The sequence below is a fragment of the Hemitrygon akajei genome, chromosome 12, assembly GCF_048418815.1.
Source record: "Hemitrygon akajei chromosome 12, sHemAka1.3, whole genome shotgun sequence".
NCBI lineage: Eukaryota > Metazoa > Chordata > Chondrichthyes > Myliobatiformes > Dasyatidae > Hemitrygon > Hemitrygon akajei.
The window spans coordinates 52,501,864-52,521,501 of record NC_133135.1 but is presented as its reverse complement, the minus strand read 5'-3'; the positions used below and the strand labels follow the sequence as shown (position 1 = coordinate 52,521,501).

General features: G+C 40.5%; 1 protein-coding gene across 1 annotated transcript in view; it reads right to left on the bottom strand.

Moving 5' to 3' along the window:
* dab1a (DAB adaptor protein 1a) overlaps positions 1-19,638 on the bottom strand; it is a 721,091-nt gene that overhangs the window by 83,890 nt on the left and 617,563 nt on the right. The window contains exon 10 of the mRNA XM_073062447.1: positions 17,971-18,024. Coding sequence (XP_072918548.1) covers positions 17,971-18,024 — 54 coding nt within the window. The remainder of the gene's footprint in view (positions 1-17,970; positions 18,025-19,638) is intronic.

Below are 19,638 nucleotides of genomic sequence, written 5' to 3'. Positions count from 1 at the left end.
TTAAATATAAAATTGGAATTGGAAATGCAATTGGTTCATTCCTGTCATGAGTACCAATGTATAGTGAATAGCTTGCCTTGCAGACCCTTCACACAATGCAGAGTTCATTGACATAGGACAGAATGCAGAATGAAGTGTAACAACTGCAGAGAACATGCAGTGCAGGTAGGCAATAAGGTCCAAGGCCATAACGAAACAGACTGGAAGGTCAAGAACTTCTTAATAATCTTATAACAGTGGGGTAGAAGCTGTCCTTGATTCTGGTGGCTTCCAGGCTTTTGTACCTTTTGCCCGATGAGAGAGGGGAGAAAAGAAAATCTTCAGGCTGGCTGCAGTCTTAATTAAACTGGTCGCTTTACCGAGGCAAAGATAAGTACAGAATCCATGAAGGCAAGGATAGTTTCCGTGATATGCTGAGCTGTGTCTTGTATTATCAGCAGAGCAGTTGCTATAACAAATTGTGAGAAATCTGGATAGGATGCTCTCTCGGTTACATTGATAACAATTAATAAGGATTGACAGGGACATGCCAACTTCCTTTTGCCTCCTAAAGAAGTAAAGGCTTTAGTGAGCTTTCTTGACCATGGGATCTACTTGGTTGGACTAGGACATTCCACTGATGTTGTTCACTCCTAGGAACTTGAAGTTCTCAACCCTCTCAAGCTCAGCACTATAGTAACAGGAGTATGTGCACTATCCTGCTTTCTGAAGTCAATAGCCAACTCTTTAGTTTTACTGAAATTGAGTGAAAGGCCCTTCTGAATGCGCCATCTTCCTCACCATCTCCCTCTTCATCTCCTTCCAGTACTCTGACTCATTGTTATTTGAGAAACAGTTCACCACGGTGGTATCACCTGCAACCTTGTAGATGGATCTAGAGCAGAATGTGGCCATGTAGTCATAACTGCACAGTAGTAGAGTAGGAGGGCTGAGGATGCAACATTATGGAGCACCAGTATTGAGAATAACTGTGACAGAAGTGCCGCCTCACAGGGAATCTCGATCTATCAGTTTAAAATGTTGTTATCCTGAGACTGCCCAATGACAGTCACTCTTCTGGAAAAAAGTCAAAGCTAGGATGACTTACTCCAAGACTTTCATGACTCCCTTTGTCCACTTGTACCTCCCCATTGATTCCCCTCCAGGCACATCCCTGCAACTATGCTAAGTGCTACACCTGCCCCTACACCTCCGCCCTCACCACCATTCAGGGCCCTAAACAGTCCTTCCCAGTGAGTCAGCGCTTCACCTGTGGATCTGTCAGTGTCCTGTACTACATCCGGTGTCTCAGTGAGACCCGACTTGGGGGTGGGGGTTTGCTTCATTAAGCAACTTTGTTCCGCCCACTGTAACAATCAGGATCTTCCAGTGCCATCCACTTCCCATTCCCACTCTGATATCTCTGTCAATAATGACATTTTGTTAATGACATCCAAATTGAGGCTAGACACAGATTACAGGAACAACACCTTATTTTCTCCAGCCTGACAGCATGAACATCAATTTCTATAACTGATGGTAATATTTCCCTCTGCCCCACCCCTTTGTTTTCCCTTAACCATCTGGGCAATATCACCCCTTTTTTTTGCTCTCCCATAAATTAGCCTATCACCTAGACATTCCTCCCTCCAGTTCCCCTACTTAACTCCTTTATTATTTTCTTCAGTTCACTGTCCTCCCCAATGAGATTGCATCATCTTCAACTCTGTCACCTCCACCTATCAACTCGCAGCTTCTGACATCATTACCACATTCTCCCTGCCTCACCTGCCTTTTTTCTCCCCTCACCTCGAAGCACCTATTGCCTGTCAGCTCTTATACTGCTCCCTCCCCCAACCCTTTTATACTGGCTACCTCCCTTCTTCCTTTCCAGTTCTGATGAAGGACCTGGACCTGTAACATCAACTGGCCATTCCCCTCTGTAGATGTTGCCTGACTCGTGGAGTTTCTCCAGCATTTTGTGTGTTACTCCGCAGAGGCCTTGTCCAGTTTTGGTGTAGCATGAAGTAACCTGAAAATGGTTATTAACACAGAGTCAAGGGTTCATATGGCAAGGAAGCGGACCCAAGATGTCCATGCCGAGTAAATTGCCTAGGGATCCAGTCTCATCTGCTCATGTTTGGCTCAGAACCAATGTCTCCCATTCATATACTTCACTTAATAATTTTTAAAAGTTGCTAATGCCGCTATTTCTGGCAGTTCACTCCAAATACGTAGCACCCTTTGTGTGAAGAAGCTGTTGCTGATGCCCCTATTAAATCTCTCAGCTCCAATTTCAAACTTATGACCTCGTTTTTAGCAACCTCTCCCTGGAAAAAGATTATGTGCTTTCACCCTGTCTATGCCCCTCATTATCTTATATATCTATCGGGTCAGAACTTGTTAACTTTGTAGCAGTAGTACAATACAATACCTGGGAAAAGACTATGAATTACAGTATATATATACACATACATATACGGTATTCTCAGTGCAGCCTTCTCAATGAGACCCGATGCGGTGGGGGGGGGGGGGGGGGCGTATAAAATAGTTAAATTAAATAGGCAGTGCAAAATAACATAAAAACGCAGTGTTCATGCGTTCAATGTCCATTTGGAAATTGGATGGTTGAGGGGAAGAAGCTGATCCTGAATCACTGAGTGTGTGCCTTCAGGCTTCTGTATTTCCTTCCAGATAGTAACAATGTGAAGAGAGCATGTCCTGGGTGGTGGGGGGTGGGGGGGGGTCCTTAATGACGGATGCCACCTTTTTGAGGCATTGCTCCTTGAAGATGTTTTGGATACGATGGAGACCAGTGCCCCATGTTAGAGCTGACGAATTTCACAACTCTCATAGCTTACTTTGATCCTGTGTGGTAGCACCCCCCCCCCCCCCACCCCATACCATGCAGCCAGTTAGAATGCTCTCCACAATACAGCTGCAGAAATTTGTGAGTGCTTTAGGTGATATAGCAAATTTTCCTTAAACTTCCAATGAAATAGAGCCACCGTCTTGCCTTCTTGATAGCTGCATTGATATGTTGTGATCAGGTTAGGTCCTTAGAGTTATTAACACCCAGGAACTTGAAATTGCTCACTCTTCACTTCTGATTCCTCTATGAGATCTGGAGTGTGTTTTCATAAGCCTGATTTTATTCTCACAAATCAATGAATATATTGTAAAAAAAGATCACTCCCTACTTGTACATAGTTTTTTCCTTTTGCTTGTTTTTTCTCTCCACTCTTTTCTATAAGTGTATACTTCAGATAAATACTATGTGGAGATTTGTGACATATATGATATATATGTACAATGGCTGAAATACATCTTCTGGAAGTGATTGTTTGATGATGAACTTCAATAAAAAAATAAATTACAAAAAAAATATTAGAATTTATTTATATCTTACATCCATCCCACAATGCGAGGGAGTAAAAATCTTTGCATTATGACTCCATCGCAAAGTCCAGACATGCAAATTTAAAAGTCTAATGGCTTGTAGAAAGAAGCTGTCCCGTAACCTGTTGGTCTTGACTTTAATGTTGCGGTACCGTTTGTCAGACGGAAGCAGCTGAAACAGTTTATGGTTGTGGTGACTGGTGTCCCCGATGATCTTCCAGGCTTTCTTTACACACCTGCTGCTGTAAACGCTTTCAATGGAGGAAGTTCACATTTACATATGCATTGGGTTGTCCATACCACTCTCTGCGGCGCCCAGCGATCAAGGTTGCTACAGTTCCCATACCAGGCGGTGATACAGCTAGTCAGGATGCTCTCAGTGGTGCCCCTGTAGAAGGTCTTGAGGATCTGGGAGCCCATGCTGAACTTCTTCAGTCACTTGAGGTGGAAGAGACCCTTTCTGAAATTCGCAAACAGGTCTTCGGTCTCATTGACGTTGAGTATAAGGTTGTTGCTGTGACACCACTCAGTTAGCTGGTATATTTGGCTCCTGTACGCCCTCTCATCTCCATCTGAGGTTCTGCCAACAATGGTTGTACCATCAGCAAATTTGAGCTGTGCCAAGCCACACAGTCATAGGTATAGAGAGAGTAGAGCAGTGGGCTAAGCACGCATCCTAGGGTGTGCCCGTGTTGATTGTCAGCAAGATGGAGATGTTATTTCCAATCTGCACAGATTGTGGTCTTCCAGTTAGGAAGTCAAGGATCCAATTGCAGAGAGAGGTACAGAGGCCCAGTATCTGTAGCTTTTTCATCTGGACTGTAGGAATGATGGTGTTAAACACTAAGCTGTTGTCAATAAACAGCATCCTGACAGAGGTATTTGTATTGTCCAAGTGATCCAAGGCCATGTGAAGAGCCGATAAGATCATGTCAACCATAGACCAATAGTGGTGATACACAAATTGCAGTGGGTTCGGGTCCTTGCTGAGGCAGGAGTTGATTCTAGCCACGACCAACCTCCCTAAACACTTCATCACTATAGATGTGAGTACTATTGGATGATAGTCTTTAAGGCAGCTCACACTGCTCTTCTTGGGCACCGGTACAATTGCTGCCCTTTTAAAGCATCACCCCTCAATCTCTTACATTCCAGGGAATTAAGTCCTGGTCAGTGCAACCTCTTCTTGTCACCCAGGCCCCCAAATCCAGACACCATCCTTGGGTAATTCTTTCTCTGCACTCTTTCTATTTTAATAATGTGATTAAAATGCAGCCTCAATGAAGTTTTATATACATAAATGCAGCATTACTTCCCAACTCTTATACTCAGTGTCCTGACTGATAAGGGTCAGTGTTCTATACACCATCTTCACCACCCTATCTACCTATGCCACCACTTTCAGTGAATTATGCACGTGCACTGTGTCCCCCGTTCCATAAAACTCCTCAGAGCCCTATCATTCACTCTATAAATAACATGCTGGCTTTCTTCACTCTGGGCCAAGTCAACTTTTACTTGTATAGAACTGAGAATACTATCTTAGACCTTAAGACCAACAGACATATTTGCAGAATTAGGCCATTCAGCCCATCAAGTATGATCTACCATTCCATCATGGCTGATTCCTCTCAACCCCATTTCTCTACCTTCTCCCTGTAACCTTTGATGCCCTGAGTAATCAGGAGCTTATCAACCTCTGAGCTAAAATTACCAATTGACAGCCTCCACAACCATCTGTGGCAATGAATTCCACAGATTCACCACTCTCTGGCTAAGGAAATTCTTCCTCATCTCTGTTCTAAAGGGACATCCTTGCATTCTGAGGCTGTGTCTTCTGGTCCTAGATTCTCCCACTAGAAGAAACATCCTTTCCAAGTCCACTCTATCCAGGCCTTTCAGCATGTTATAGGTTTCAAGGAGATTTCCCCCTCACTCTTCTAAACCTAAATGCGTACAGGCCCAGAGCCATCAAATGCTCCTCACACATTAACCCTTTAATTCCTGGGATTGTTTTTGTGAATCTCCTCTGAACTCAGTCCAATGCCGGAGCATCCTTTCTTAGAAAAAATAGACAAGGGCCCAAAACTGCTCAGAGTACTCCAAGTGGAGTGTGACCAATGATTTATATAGACATGGCACTACATCATAAACACGGGAACATAATTGTAATTGGACTAGCTAGTACAGGACATTTGGTTTTTGAACCGTTACTGGTTGGTTCATCTCCTGGAAATTGGGACAAGTCATCAAAAGGAAAGGTGTTATCTGTATTCACACCAATATTACCAGTGTAATATTATGTTAATTTATTAGCACTCAATTGCTATTTAAATAAGTGCAGAGTGAGACCTGGCTTTAATGCTGTTATTGGTTCGACCAGCATGAGCCCCAATATGGCTGAATTACGTTTTTATGTCTCTGCTACATTTTTGGTTGGGAAGCTGCCCATGGGTGGTTAAATACACTCATTGAGCTCTGCTCACTAGCATGCAGATGCTCATTAAATGTTAATAGCAACACAGAGCTGAGTGCATCATCTTGACACCTCGAGGAAATTACACAGCCGGAACCATTTTGCAGTGCTGCCGACAGTGTAAGCTGGCTTATTAATATACCATTACATACTGTCTACAAGTCATATGGAATCATTGCCTAGATAATAGAGTAAATAATTTGATTAATAAATCACTGCCATTTAATTTCATAAAATTTCATAAAAGTCTGACAAAAAATAGACATTATTGATGGCTAAAAGTACTCCCACAATAAAACAACCACTTAACAATCATGTCCTCTAAGAATAAGTAACAGGTACACAGGGGAAGAATGTAGAAATACTGCACATACCTTATTAAGAAAATGGCCAATCATGAAAGCTTTTACCAAATTGCAGTTAAGTAGAATGTACTTTCATGTATAGACACACCAGATATCAGCCCCATTGAGCTAACTAGAATACATACCTTATTTATATAGCATGGCATTACCAACAGAAGCTTACAGCACACATATCTTTGCTTCAAGCTGATGTGAAGTGAACCTTGCTCATTCTAAATGAATCTACAGAATACAGTCACATTGCACAACTAATATAAAAATGAGGAGAAATACAAGATCTACGTTTGATAGTTGCTTTAATAGATACTCTGACAATGGATTACAATGGAATAATGTGTGGTATGTGAATTCTTCACATTTTAAAAAGAATTAAGTTGAATTTTTTTGCCCCACATATCATCTTTGATCAAGAGGGAGGCTGGGGGACCTGCTTGAGTTACTGGAAGGTGCACAAGACCAGTCTGTAGCATTTCTTGAATATAATCTGGTTTCAAATGATACCACTCACTGGAACAAAAGCTTAGCAAATATTTGCATCAGTCTGGGATATCAAGTACAGCCACTGCGTAGTGTGAGGTTCCATTGCTCCATTTTATCTATTCAAGATATATTTTTGCAATGTTCATAATGATATAGTGTAATTATAGATGCTTCAGTATCTTTTAGCATGCTTCATCTAACATTACAACCCAACCAGACTTCATCCATGCACACTCCACACTCCACCATATACAACTTTCTGTAATACTTCCACTGTAATACTTCCTCACTTTTCAGCTTTCACCAGTTTATTTCAGACCTAGACATCAACTCTTGATTAAAAAAAATGCTGTTCATTTCTTTAGGTTCGATAATGAAATGTCTCCTATGATATACTGTTACATTGCTATAAACTACCAACTTTTTTTTTGGATTCTAGTATCTCATATGGAACATATTTTCCTTGGAATTCATTTCTATTGTAGAGATTCCTTAAAGGTTTTGTAGTTCCCAAATTTAAGCCCATCTTACTTGCAACTGCTTGGCTGAATCCTGAAAATGGCCTAGATTTGGCTAAGCTTTTGGCTTCACCACAGTGCTGAAATGCTTATGTTGCTCTGTGATTAATCTCTGGTGATCTATGCCTCTTTGCTCTTCTCAACCTATCTGCAGCCTCCTGACCCCCATTTTCCTCCAGTTGTGCTTCAACCTCATCCAGATTACGGAATCTCTCTTACCTGGTTCCATTCTTATTTTACCAGCTGCAGTCAAATATACTGCTTCTCCACCATTACCTCTGGAGTTAACAATGGGATCTCTACTGTTCCTCACTGACATCCTGCCTCTCAGCATTATTCAGTAACTAAGTGGTTCACTCCATCGTCACCTCCACTGTATCTATGTTGCTAGAACTATTTAGCAAACACACAGTACAGAATAAGTTGAACTGCTCTCCAATTGAAGACTCATGTACAGCTGAAATCCTGACCCACGCATTGTTAGCATTATACTTGATGTGACTGACAAACCCACCTGCTCAGCATCATTTGTTCTCTTGTTTTAAGATGATCTTTCTCCTTTTCTTCCTTGGCCTTGTTCCCTCTCTCTTTCTGTAACATCATCTGGGCTTATCATTTGTTGACATATCTACACTGTTCTATGTGTTGGTTAGCCCATTATATGTTGGTGCACTTTGTCTCACTGATTAAAATTTTCCATTGACTGTTCTACTAATTTTTTCCCTTTACCTTTCCACTGTAATACTTCCTCACTTTCAGCTGTCACATAAAGACAGTTCTTCAGGTGCGATTCCCCCATCTGGATAATGGTGAAGCACAATTAGAGGAACTGTTTACCTTTAAACGAGGGTCCAACAAGTTTCTTTACCTCTCACTGAATAGATGAGTTACTAAAGGACTACTGGCCTAAATCTGCTGGTAAATTTATCAGACTTTTCAGGGATAATTGAAAACATTTATACTTTACTCTCCAAAGTTTTGATTGAAAAGTTATTGGCAAAGCACTTTACAAAATGACAAAACTTCCAATTCATTGTAGCAGATCAAAATATACTGTAAAAGTCAGATGATTTTACGAAGGAGACAAAGTTCAGCATGCTATACCTCATGCATTTAAATTCCAATCCAGGATTTTCAACTTGAATCATTAACTCTTCTTCTTTCCTCATAGATGTGGCCTGACTTGCTGATTATTTCCAGCATTTTCCATTTTTATTTTAACTTTCCTTACTTGTATGTTTTTCCAATGCTACAAATAGCTACATCCAATCTATTTACTGGCAGCACATACCTTATCAGTTTTGTTCTGTTCCTCATCAATCTCCACCACCAGTCCGACATGCTGTAACAGTAAGGTCATTTTCATGTTTGAGAGATGAGTCCCATTTTGTAGGGAGAACTGTCCACTGATTATTGAAACTCTGCAGATGACTGGATGCCATTACCTTAATTGCTCAGAAATGAAGCTATTCTTTATTTAAAATGAATTTAGTTTGGTAGTAAATATAATGTGACTTTATTCAAAATTGATTTTTCATCTACAATAAGAAGTCATGCTACTCTGTATTGCTTTGCAGATTGAAAGGACACACCACTCAATTATTCTTGTCATCCTCCTTTTAGTGTTCACTGTTTCCTACATGCAAGAGCAGCTGCTTGTTTCTTTTGGTAAAGACGTGGAGAGCATTCTCAGAAGGTTAGGAAAAATAAGACAAATCTCCAACCAGAGAGGTAAAAGGGAGCCTTATGAAGGTGCTGCCAGGTCTGGAGAACCTTTGATCTGAGGGATTGTGTATGGATCATTCTCAAGGAGGCTGAGGAGAGGTTTAATTCATGAGGTATAAAGTCATGAGAGGCCAAAATAGAGTAGATAGGAAGAAATTATTTCTTATTAAAGAAAAGCGTATATACCAGGCAAATGGATTAGCAGCAGCTGAAGAAAGAATCTCAAAACATTAAGTTGCATTTAGTGTACATGCAATGAGGATTTCTATGTTCGAGAATCTATAAATTTATAGATCAAGAGCTGAAAAGTGGGGTAATGCTCAGAGATCTTCTTTGACTAATACAAAGACAAAATACCCTCCTACTGTGTCCATGTTTTATAGAGAGTTGTGTTACGTACCCCGTGACTGGGTGTCTGACCAGCAGAGAAAGAAGAATCCCTTGGAGTCTGGTGGTACCAAACTAAAGGTGTTTATTAGTAAACTACACAATACAATATCAAAAATGCAAATATACATATAAAACAAGTTAGCAGTAATAAACCTAAAAGTGTAGGAATAATAATCATCAATAATAAACAAGCTCTATCAATGTCTAGGGGTAAATGAATTGTCATAGGAAAGTATAGAGTTCAGTTCATAAATGCTGAGGTGGTTATGGTTGTATTGAAATCGTTGGAGAGAGAGAGAGAGAGAGCGAGCGAGATGTAACAGCAACAGCTGCGGCAGGCAAACCTTTTGTGGCTTTCTTAATCCATCGTATCGTTGCGGCCATTCAGTTATGACCCCTCTGTTCTTCAGCTAGACCGTTATTCTGTGGTGGACTCGTCACTCTGGCATGAGTGGACACACACACAAGTCCCCACCGGCCCTGCTGTAACACTGTGAGCTTTACTGACTGATCTCCTGGTTCGGTCTCCGAAGCCCCCACCTTTCTGTGGGTTCCCAACACTCAGTCAGTGTCCACTGGTGTGTCTGAAGGGTGTCTCTCCAGACCTGTCTTTTATCCCTACTAATGGGGTCTCAGCTATCCATCAACTCTGAATGACCGTGTCCATCAAATCAGGCCACTCCTGCTATCTCCTGAGGAATGTTAACGAGCAAAGTAAAGTCCTTGTAGTGGAAGGTAAATAATCCAGGAAGAGTCAAAATACACTAAATCAACAGTCTCTCTCCCCCTCTTATCTGTAGCAGATGTTCTTGCCTGTGTTTTATCTCTCTCTCTCAATAGCAGCATAACAACAGCAATAGTTCTCAGGAGGTGGGTTGAGAATGGTTAACTCTGCACCCCATTGACCATCAGGTCTGTTCATCACTCATAACAGTTGTCAAATTTATTCCACCTGACGACAGTATAAATGCTTAAATTGTTTAAAAGAGTGTTATTATTCCCAATATCAGAAGCATCAGTAAAAGATCTAGTTATCTGAATTGTAAGCTTCCAACCGCAGTGTAGAAAACTACACACAGCAAGATCGTGGATTGAACATAAAGTGCGGTGTGTTACAGACAAAGAAAGCAGAATACCAGAGAAACTGTGTAGAGCTACAGACACAGCAAGATCCTGGATTAGTGTTCAACACATTGCTGTAGAGCCAAAGGGACAGCAAAATCCTGGATTAACAGGCATTACTACGAGGTAAATGCCAGAGCACAGAGACAGCAATCTCTCAGCAAGAACAGTATGGCATGGCGCAGAGCCAAAGAGATAGCAATATTCCAGATAAACTACAAAATTTAGCTTGATGCACATTTGGAGCATAAAGACGGTAAGATCCAAGATTAAGTGGTGTGTGTTTTGGAGTGAGAGACAGTAAGATCCCAGTTTAAATGTATGATGTGACCATTCACACTGAAGCACAGAGATTGCAAAAACTAAGATAAAACTAACAGTGTGATGCATGTGGGAGCCAGAGAGACATCAAGTTCCCTGGTTTAAGAGTACAGTGTGCTATGCTGCATGCTAGAACACAGAGACGGCAAGATCCCAGCTTAAATGTGAGGTGTGTGCATGTGTTGGAGCTACAGAGCACCATCCCAGGTTAGATGATGTATCTGTTCAACCTGGATTAAGATAGATGCTGGGCTAACCATACTGTGTAGATCGAATCATAGAGAAGGATAAACCAAACTTATAACGTCACCTCATTACAATTTGCCCCTTATTATAGAGCAGGATATTAGGGTTTCTGCCATACTCTCTTCTTCCTGCTGAAGATTGGTGGGAATGCACATCAAATTTGGATAAGACATGAGGAATAGTCACTTGTCCAGAGACAGCAGATACCCCGTGGAAGGCCACTGCTGCTCAAGACACTGAAATTGAAAGTTTACAGAGCGGAGAAAATACTAACAATATCTCAATCTGTAAATGCTTATTTTACTTAACACCTTTATACTTTAGTAGTTTAAAAATATCATGTAGAAGACTGAATATTAAGTTACTGCTTATCTGCAGGAAAAGAAATAACTTGCTCTTCTGCTTTATAACCGAAGAAGCCATTGCCTTGAGATAATCGAAATGTAACCATTAGATTTAATGTTCTCTAACAACAGAAAATTTGCACAGAGCAACAACAAAGGCTTTGAAGTTCCAACACCTGGCAGGAAAAATATTGGAATGGATACTTGAGGCAAAGAACAGATTCACAGCTTCACTCTTAATCAATGGAATGAAAAAAAATCATGACAGCTATGAGGATGCACATTTATTACAGGAACCTGAGAACTCAGGCAGAGGTCTGAAATAAAAACACAAAAAGTACTCAAGGACATCAGGGAACAAATGAACCAATGGCATGCTGTTGACTGGGCAGCAGGTCCAGACAGAACCACTTAGCCACAGGCAGCAGATACAGAGAAGCTTCTGCTCTCCTCTAATTCTGCTCGCCCTGACTAATGCACCGATGTTTTGAATTACTTGTAAGTACAAGTTTTTTTAACATAGGTTATTTTTTATATTTTGTTTCAACTGCTTGAAAATGTCTCTAACCATCAGTGGTATTCTAAAAGATATCAGTAGGCCATGAAAGAGACCTTAACTTCCTGTTGTCTGTTGTTGCTTACACCTTGCGGAATAATTACAGCAGACATACTAGAAAAAGCCACATGGCTACAAAAATTTTGTTTGTCTTTGATCTGCCATGGATGGTGATCACCAGATGTGGATGAGGACGTGGATGTGGATATGATCCAGCCCATTTAATTCTTTCTCTTTCTACAGATGCTGCCTGCTATATTGTGCATTCCTAGCTTTCTTTTTTTTTCAGATTTCCAGCTTTTTAAAACAAGCACATTTTTCTACCAAAGACTAACAGAGATACGAGAAAGCACTTGTCTAGATAAGTCTGTTGAAACAGATCAGTTTTAGACAGAGGAGTGAAGAACTTGCAAAGATGGGAACCTAGAGTTCAAGATCAACAAAGAAAAGTACAATGCCTTTTCTGTTACTGAGATGCATTTTTATTCCTAATTGTTAGAATTGAGCATATCTAATAAAGTTTAAATAAGACATGATATGTTAATGCTTCATTTTACAGAAATATTTTTTTGATTTATTTTTTACCTTTGTTAACTTTTATTTTTATTCAGACTGTGAATACATCTCTTCACCACAGTGCTATATTTATAAGGTACCAAAGAGTACTGAAATTTGAGGGATTTGTCGGAGGGGTGAGGGCACATTCATGCAATATTTGAAGAGGACTGAATGAACAATATTGGAACAAATCCATTTTTGAAATAGGATTTTCAAAATGGAAACTTTATTCTTTGCTTTCTCTATTATCACCAGGGTCATTCAGCTTAGCTGGTTCCCCTGTTAGGTTTCATACTGATCTTCATACTGATAACAAGCAGTACAGGGATTACTTTGTATCATAAACTAACAGGTGGTTATCCCTTTTATGATCCAGCATTGAATATTCCGTCAAAAGCTGATTGTATCATTCAGTATTAATGCACTATTCTTGAAAATTATATATAACTGGATGAAATAGTGCTTATTTAAACAGAAACACTTTCAAAAAACAAATATATATGTTATAACAAACTGCTTAATATCTGGACCCATGTTGGATTATTATTATTATAATATTACAACTAATAAAGGATCGTTAAATAAAGTATCTAATTATTGAATGGAAGGTTTCACAATATTAATTATATTTGATATGGTTATCTGTCTTTCTCATTTGCATTACTTCCCTTCCATCAGCAAATCATGATTCTAATATGTTCTATCCCATTTCTATCTTTCTACTATCCCATTGGATCCATTAGCCATCCTCAAGCAGCCAGAGAGCTCACCCACACTCAATGTGTACAATATATTCCAGCTATGTTTGGGAAAATAGAAGCCACAGACTAGTATCTTATACAATTCTGTTCCTTGAACACCATTGGGCCATTCCTCTCCCTGGGAAATGTCTGAAATTAATCCAGAATAATTATACTCCCGGTGTTATATTTGACTCTATTGATCATTCTAGGTTTTGATGTTCTATGAGTCGTGCCTAACCATTTTCTGCCGAAGTCCAAAGCTCTAGACTTCCGTTCATCAATGCCTTTCACTCTCCCTCTCTCCCTTCCTTCCTTTACGTCGGATCTACAAAACGGTGGGGAAAGGCCAATACACAGAGTACAAAAATTGATGCAAGCAGGGAGCAAAAATGAGGATCAGGAAGAACATGGGTGTTAAAAATTGTGAAGGAAAGAAAAATATCAATAAGAAATCCCTGCATGAAGGTTTGCTACTGCCCCATGAAAGCAGGGTTTAAACTAGCTTTGCAAGGGGATGGGAACCAGCGACGGAGCAGATAGTGGAGGTGTTGTGAGGAAAGATGTTGTTAAGCCTACATACAAAGTCAAGAATCGAAAGGTTGAGCATGGTGGGACTGACGTTCTGAATTGTGTATATTTCAATGCAACGGGTATTGTAGGAAAGGCACATAAGCTTAGGGCATGGAATTATGACATTGTAGCCATTAGTGAGACTGATTGTAGGAGGGAAGGACTGGTATCTCAGTTTTCCAGGTTCCATTGTTTTAGATGTGACAGAGCAGGAGGGATTAAAAGGACAGAGGTGACATTACTAGTCAGGTAAGATGTCAAGGTAATGTTCAGACAGGACACACTGGAAGAAGTTACCAGGAAAACTGATAAGGGCAAGACAATGGATGTTGTCTACATAGACCTGCAGACAACATCCATTGCCTTGCCTTCAGCATTTTTCCAAGGTTTGGCTACTTGGCATTCATAGAAACATAGAAAACCCACAGCACAATACAGGCCCTTTGGCCCAGAAAGCTCTGCCAAACATGTCCCTACCTTAGGACTACCTAGGCTTTACCCATAGCCCTCTGTTTTCTACGCTACATGTATTCATCCATGAGTCTCTTAAAAGACCCTATCATTTCCACCTCCAGCCCTGCCACCGGCAGCCCATTCCACGCACTCACCACTCTCTGCGTAAAAAAACTTAGCCCTGACATCTCCTCTGTACCTACTTCCAAGCACCTTAAAACTATGCCCTCTCATGCGAGCCATTTCAGCCCTAGGGAAAAGCCTCTGACTATCCACACGATCAATGCCTCCCATTATCTTGTACACCTCTATCAGATCACCTTTCATCCTCCGTCGCTCCAAGGAGAAAAGGCTGAGTTCACTCAAGTATTCTCATAAGGCATGCTCCCCAATCCAGGCAACATCCTCGTAAATCTCCTCTGTACCCTTTCTATGGTTTCCATGTCCTTCCTGTAGTGAGGCAACCAGAATTTAGCACAGTACTCCAAATGGGGTCTGACCGGGGTCCTATATAGCTGTAACATTATCTCTTGGCTCTTAAACTCAATCCCACAATTGATGAAAGGCAATGCACCGTATGCCTTCTTAACCACAGAGTCAACCTGCACAGCAGCTTTGTGTGTCCTTTGAATTTTTCCCCAAGACCTCCACACTGCCAAGAGTCTTACCAGTAACGCTACATTCTGCCATCATATTTGACCTCCCAAAATGAACCACCTCACACTTATCTGGGTTGAACTCCATCTGCCACTTTTCAGCCCAGTTTTGCATCCTATCAATGTCCCATTGTAACCTTTGACAGCCGTCCACACTATTCACAACACCCTCAATCTTAGTGTCATCAGCAAATTTACTAACCCATCCCACTTCCTCATCCAGGTCATTTATAAAAATCACAAAGAGCAGGGGTTCCAGAACAGATCCCAGAGTCACACCAGTGGCCACTGACCTCCATGCAGAATATGACCCGTCTACAACCACACTTTGCCTTCTGTGGGCAAGCCAGTTCTGGATCCACAAAGCAATGTCCCCTTGGATCCCATACGTCCTTACTTTCTCAATAAGTCTTGCATGGGGTACCTTATCAAATGCCTTGCTAAAATCCATATACACTACATCTACTGCTCTACCTTCTTCAGTGTGTTTAGTCACATCCTCAAAAAATTCATTCAGAATGGTAGCAAATTGGATGAGACATTGGCTTTGTGGGAGAAGCCAGAAAGTGGTAGTAGATAGTTGTGTCTTTGACTGGAGGCCTGTGACTAGTGGTTGGCCACAACGATTGGTGCTGGGTCTGTTGTTGTCTTCTATATCAACGATATGGTTGACAATGTGGTAAATTGGATCTGCAAATTTGCGGCTGACACCAAGACTGAGGGTGTAGTGGACAGCAAAGAAGACTATTAAAGCTTGCAGAGGGATCTGCACCAGCTGTATAAACAGGCTGAGAAATGGTAGATGGTATCTAATGCAGAAAAGTGTGAGGTGGTGCACTTGGAAGGACAAACCCGGGTAGGACTTACACGGAGAGGGGAAGATCACTGAGGAGTGCATCGAACATAGGGATACCGGAATACAGATCCACAATTCACTGAAAGTAGTGTCACTGGTAGAGAGGGTCATTAAGAGAACATTTTAACACATTTGCCATCATAAATCAATGTATTGAATACAGAAGTTCGAATGTTATGTTGAAGTTGTATAAGGCATTGGTGAGATCTAATTTAGATCTAATTTAGAGTACTGTTTGCTATTCTAGTCACCTACCTACAGGAAAGATATCAATAAGATTGAAAGCATTCAGAGAAAATTTACAAGATGTTGTAAGGACTTGAGAATTGAGTTACGGGAAAGGTTAAATAGGTTAGGACTTGATTTTCTAGAGCATAGGAGAATGAGGGGAGAGTTGATAGAGATATATAAAATTATGAGGGGTATAGATAGGGTAAACTTAAGTAGACATTTCCATTGAGGTTAGGTGAGTCTAGATCTGGAGGTCATGGATTAAGGGTGAAAGGTGAAATGCTTAAGGGGAACATGAGGGGGAACCTCTTCGCTCAGAGGGTGGTGAGAGTGTGGAACAAACTGCCAGGAGAACTGGTGGATGTGGGTCGATTTCAACATTTAAGAGAAATTTGGATAGGTACATAGATGGGAGAGGTATGAAGGCTATGGTCTGGTGCAGGTTGATGGGATAGACTAGAGGGGCTGAAGTGCCTGTTACTGTGCTGTAGTGCTCCCTAACTCTCAAATAAGGAGAATAGAAAACTGTAAAGGAGAACAAGCATCGTATGAAAATTCAAAGCTTATTTGTGCAAGCTGACCACAGGACCTAAACCCACACAATGTTTATGACAATAAGGAGAAGAGAATGTCTAGGAGAAGGTGGTGCTATATGCAAAGCACAAGCACCAAGCTCCTGAGGTATGGACAGATTGTGAAAAGATACTTCACAACAGGAGAGTCTGCATGATTTGCCATTTCTTAATTATATTGAGAAAAACATTATCCAACATTGCTTCCTTAGACCCTAAGAAACCTGGTTGATTCAGAAAACAATTCCAAATATTTGAGTTCTTTCTTTGGCATTGATTTCTCCTGCTTTTTATATCATCGCCTTTTTACCTGTCAGTTAAATTTCCAACATTACTACGTTGGCTGTAATAGATCTCTTAACAATAAGATTCCTGACTCAAATTGGATCTCTTGTATCCTTTGAAACAATTTCAATATGAAACTGGGTAGGGAACTGAAGAAAGCATTTGGTATGCTTGCCTTCATAAGCTGGAACTTTTAGAAGAGTTGAGAGATCATGTTAGAGCTGTGGAAAATGTTGTTTAGACTACACTTGGAGCGTGGTGTACAGCTGTGGTCATCATACCGCTGGAAGGATGTAGTTAAAAAGAAGATGAAGTACTGAAGAGATTCACTAGGATATTGAAGTGTCACTGACCTGAAATACAAGCTCCGTTTCTCTTTTGACGTGTGCTGCCTAGCCTGCTGAGCATTTACAGCACATTTTCTGTATTTATTTCAGATTTTTGCATTTGCATTTCGATTTTCATTTAATGCTTTCCTTGCACTGAAAGAGTTGTTTCAATATTTAGTTAACTGTTACAGCATGGAAGGGTGCCATTCAGCTAGTGGAGTTCATATTGTCTCTCTCTAAAAGCAATCCAGTGACTTCAGACTTCAGTCAATTCAGACCTCTCTCCATAGCCCTACAGATTCATTTTGTTGAAAAACTAGAGGGCGTTAGTTTCAGAGGTAGGAACTTCATTAGAGATTTGATGTAGGATTGTTTCACCCTGACAGTGGTTCAAAAATGGAATTTACTTCCTGAAATGGTGATGGAGGCAGATATGTTCACAACATTTAATGTATTTAGATGAGAACTTAAAGCGTCAGGGCCTGGAAGACAAAGAACTAACTGTGAGAACATGGATTATTATGGATAGGTAGTTGATGGCCAACAAGAACCCATTGGGCTGATGACCCTGTTTCCCTGCTGTAAGTCTATGACATTAATGAAATTGATGCTAAAGTTAAACCCAAAATACCGGAGATTAGATGAAAACATATTTTAATAGAGTTTAATAAACTGACGAACTGAAGTTCAAAACCAGAATTATGGAGGCGATATATAATATCTTGTAATAAAAACTCTATAAATGATCATAAACACTAAGATTGCTATTTTAGAACTAGATATTAGTTTGACTCACTGGTTGACTTTTTGGCACATCATAGACACCTTCCTTCTGATGGCTTGTGGGCACCTAGATATAAAATAAGCAAATAGATATTCCAATTAATATATGCTCAGACAGGGATGAGAAACAGATGGACCAGGTGGAGGCGGATGGAATCAGCTTAGATTGGTCTCATAGTCAATGCAGACACTGCAAGCCAGAAGGCCTGGTCTTTGCAGTATTGCTCTATCTTCAACATTATATGCGGTCAGAGGCACTAGAAGTCTGGCAGCTCTTCCTGGAAGTACAGTAGCACTTATATATAACAGTCAATCCACAGCCAATTTTGCCCCATTGTCCATTTACAGCTTTGGCAAAAATGGGGCAGATGTAGACTTTAATGTAAGATACACAGAAGCTCTGCCTGAGAAAATGTATGCAATTTACACTTAAAAATGTCAGTTTAACGTCAAGCACTATACTAACAGCTGTTGATAAACACAGTGTAAATCGTCTCTGACTCTTTGCTCTCAAACCACTTGACTTGCTTCCAATTTCCAACAATACTTTTCTGAAGAAGTGCATGAAATGAGCCCAGAATAATTTTTATCTCGTTTTCCTTCAGTAAGAAAATCAATTCTCAACTCAGCGATCCATTATAGAGAAATGGCTGAGGTCTGGAATTTAGCAGTCCTGGGGAGCATAGTTATATTACTGAGGACAACACCTGGGTGTAAAACATAATATTGGTCTTTTATTATTAGATATATAGCTGAAATCAATCCCAAATCTACATGTAAAATATAGTTCCCAGAAATATTAATTTAATTCTTATCAAAATGAACTTATTAAAATTGATTTCTAATATTCTAATATTTTAATTGCATTTTCTAATAATAAAGAAATGCAAATAGCGACTATTATCAATAGGCAATTATCCAGTTATTCATAAGTAGAGTATAATATATTAAAGATATGCATTGTTAGGAGTGCACCCTATGATAACCTGGTTTCAATAGTTTATGCCAACGCAATAGTCACTCTGACACTTCATTCAGGTCAAATGAACCACACATGCTAGTCAATAACAAAGGTCTGTGTTGCAGGAGGTGGGTGACTGTCAGGAGAGGGAAATAGAACAAGCAGAGAATGCAGAGTACCCCTGTGACCATTCCTCTCAGTAACAGGTATACCATTTTGATTAATGTTGGAGGGAGAGCAGGAAGACCAGGTATGTCCAGGAAGGAATCCTGACACAATATGTGGACAGGTTGACCAAAGGAGAGGCCATGCTAGATTAGGAAGGATTCCTGACACAATATGTAGACAAACTGACTAAAGGAGAGGCCAAGCTAGATCAGGTTCCAGGAAATGAAGCTGGTCAGGTGACAAATCTCTGGGTGGATGAGCATTTCAGAGAGAGCAATCATAACTCCCTGACAGTTACCGTAGGGATAGGAGCAGATGGCACAGAATTTGAGGAGACCTTGGAGAGTAGAACTAAAGAAAACAAGGCTTCCTATAGAATGTAAAGAACAGGAAGATGAGTAAAATGAGGGTAGAACTGAACTGTGAGAAAAGGTGAAAGTCAGAGGAGGTAGGGGAGGTTTAATGAATACTTTGCTTCAGTATTCAGCAGTCAGCGGGACCTTGAAAAATATGAGGACAGTGTAGCCCAGACTAATATGCTGAAACTTGTCA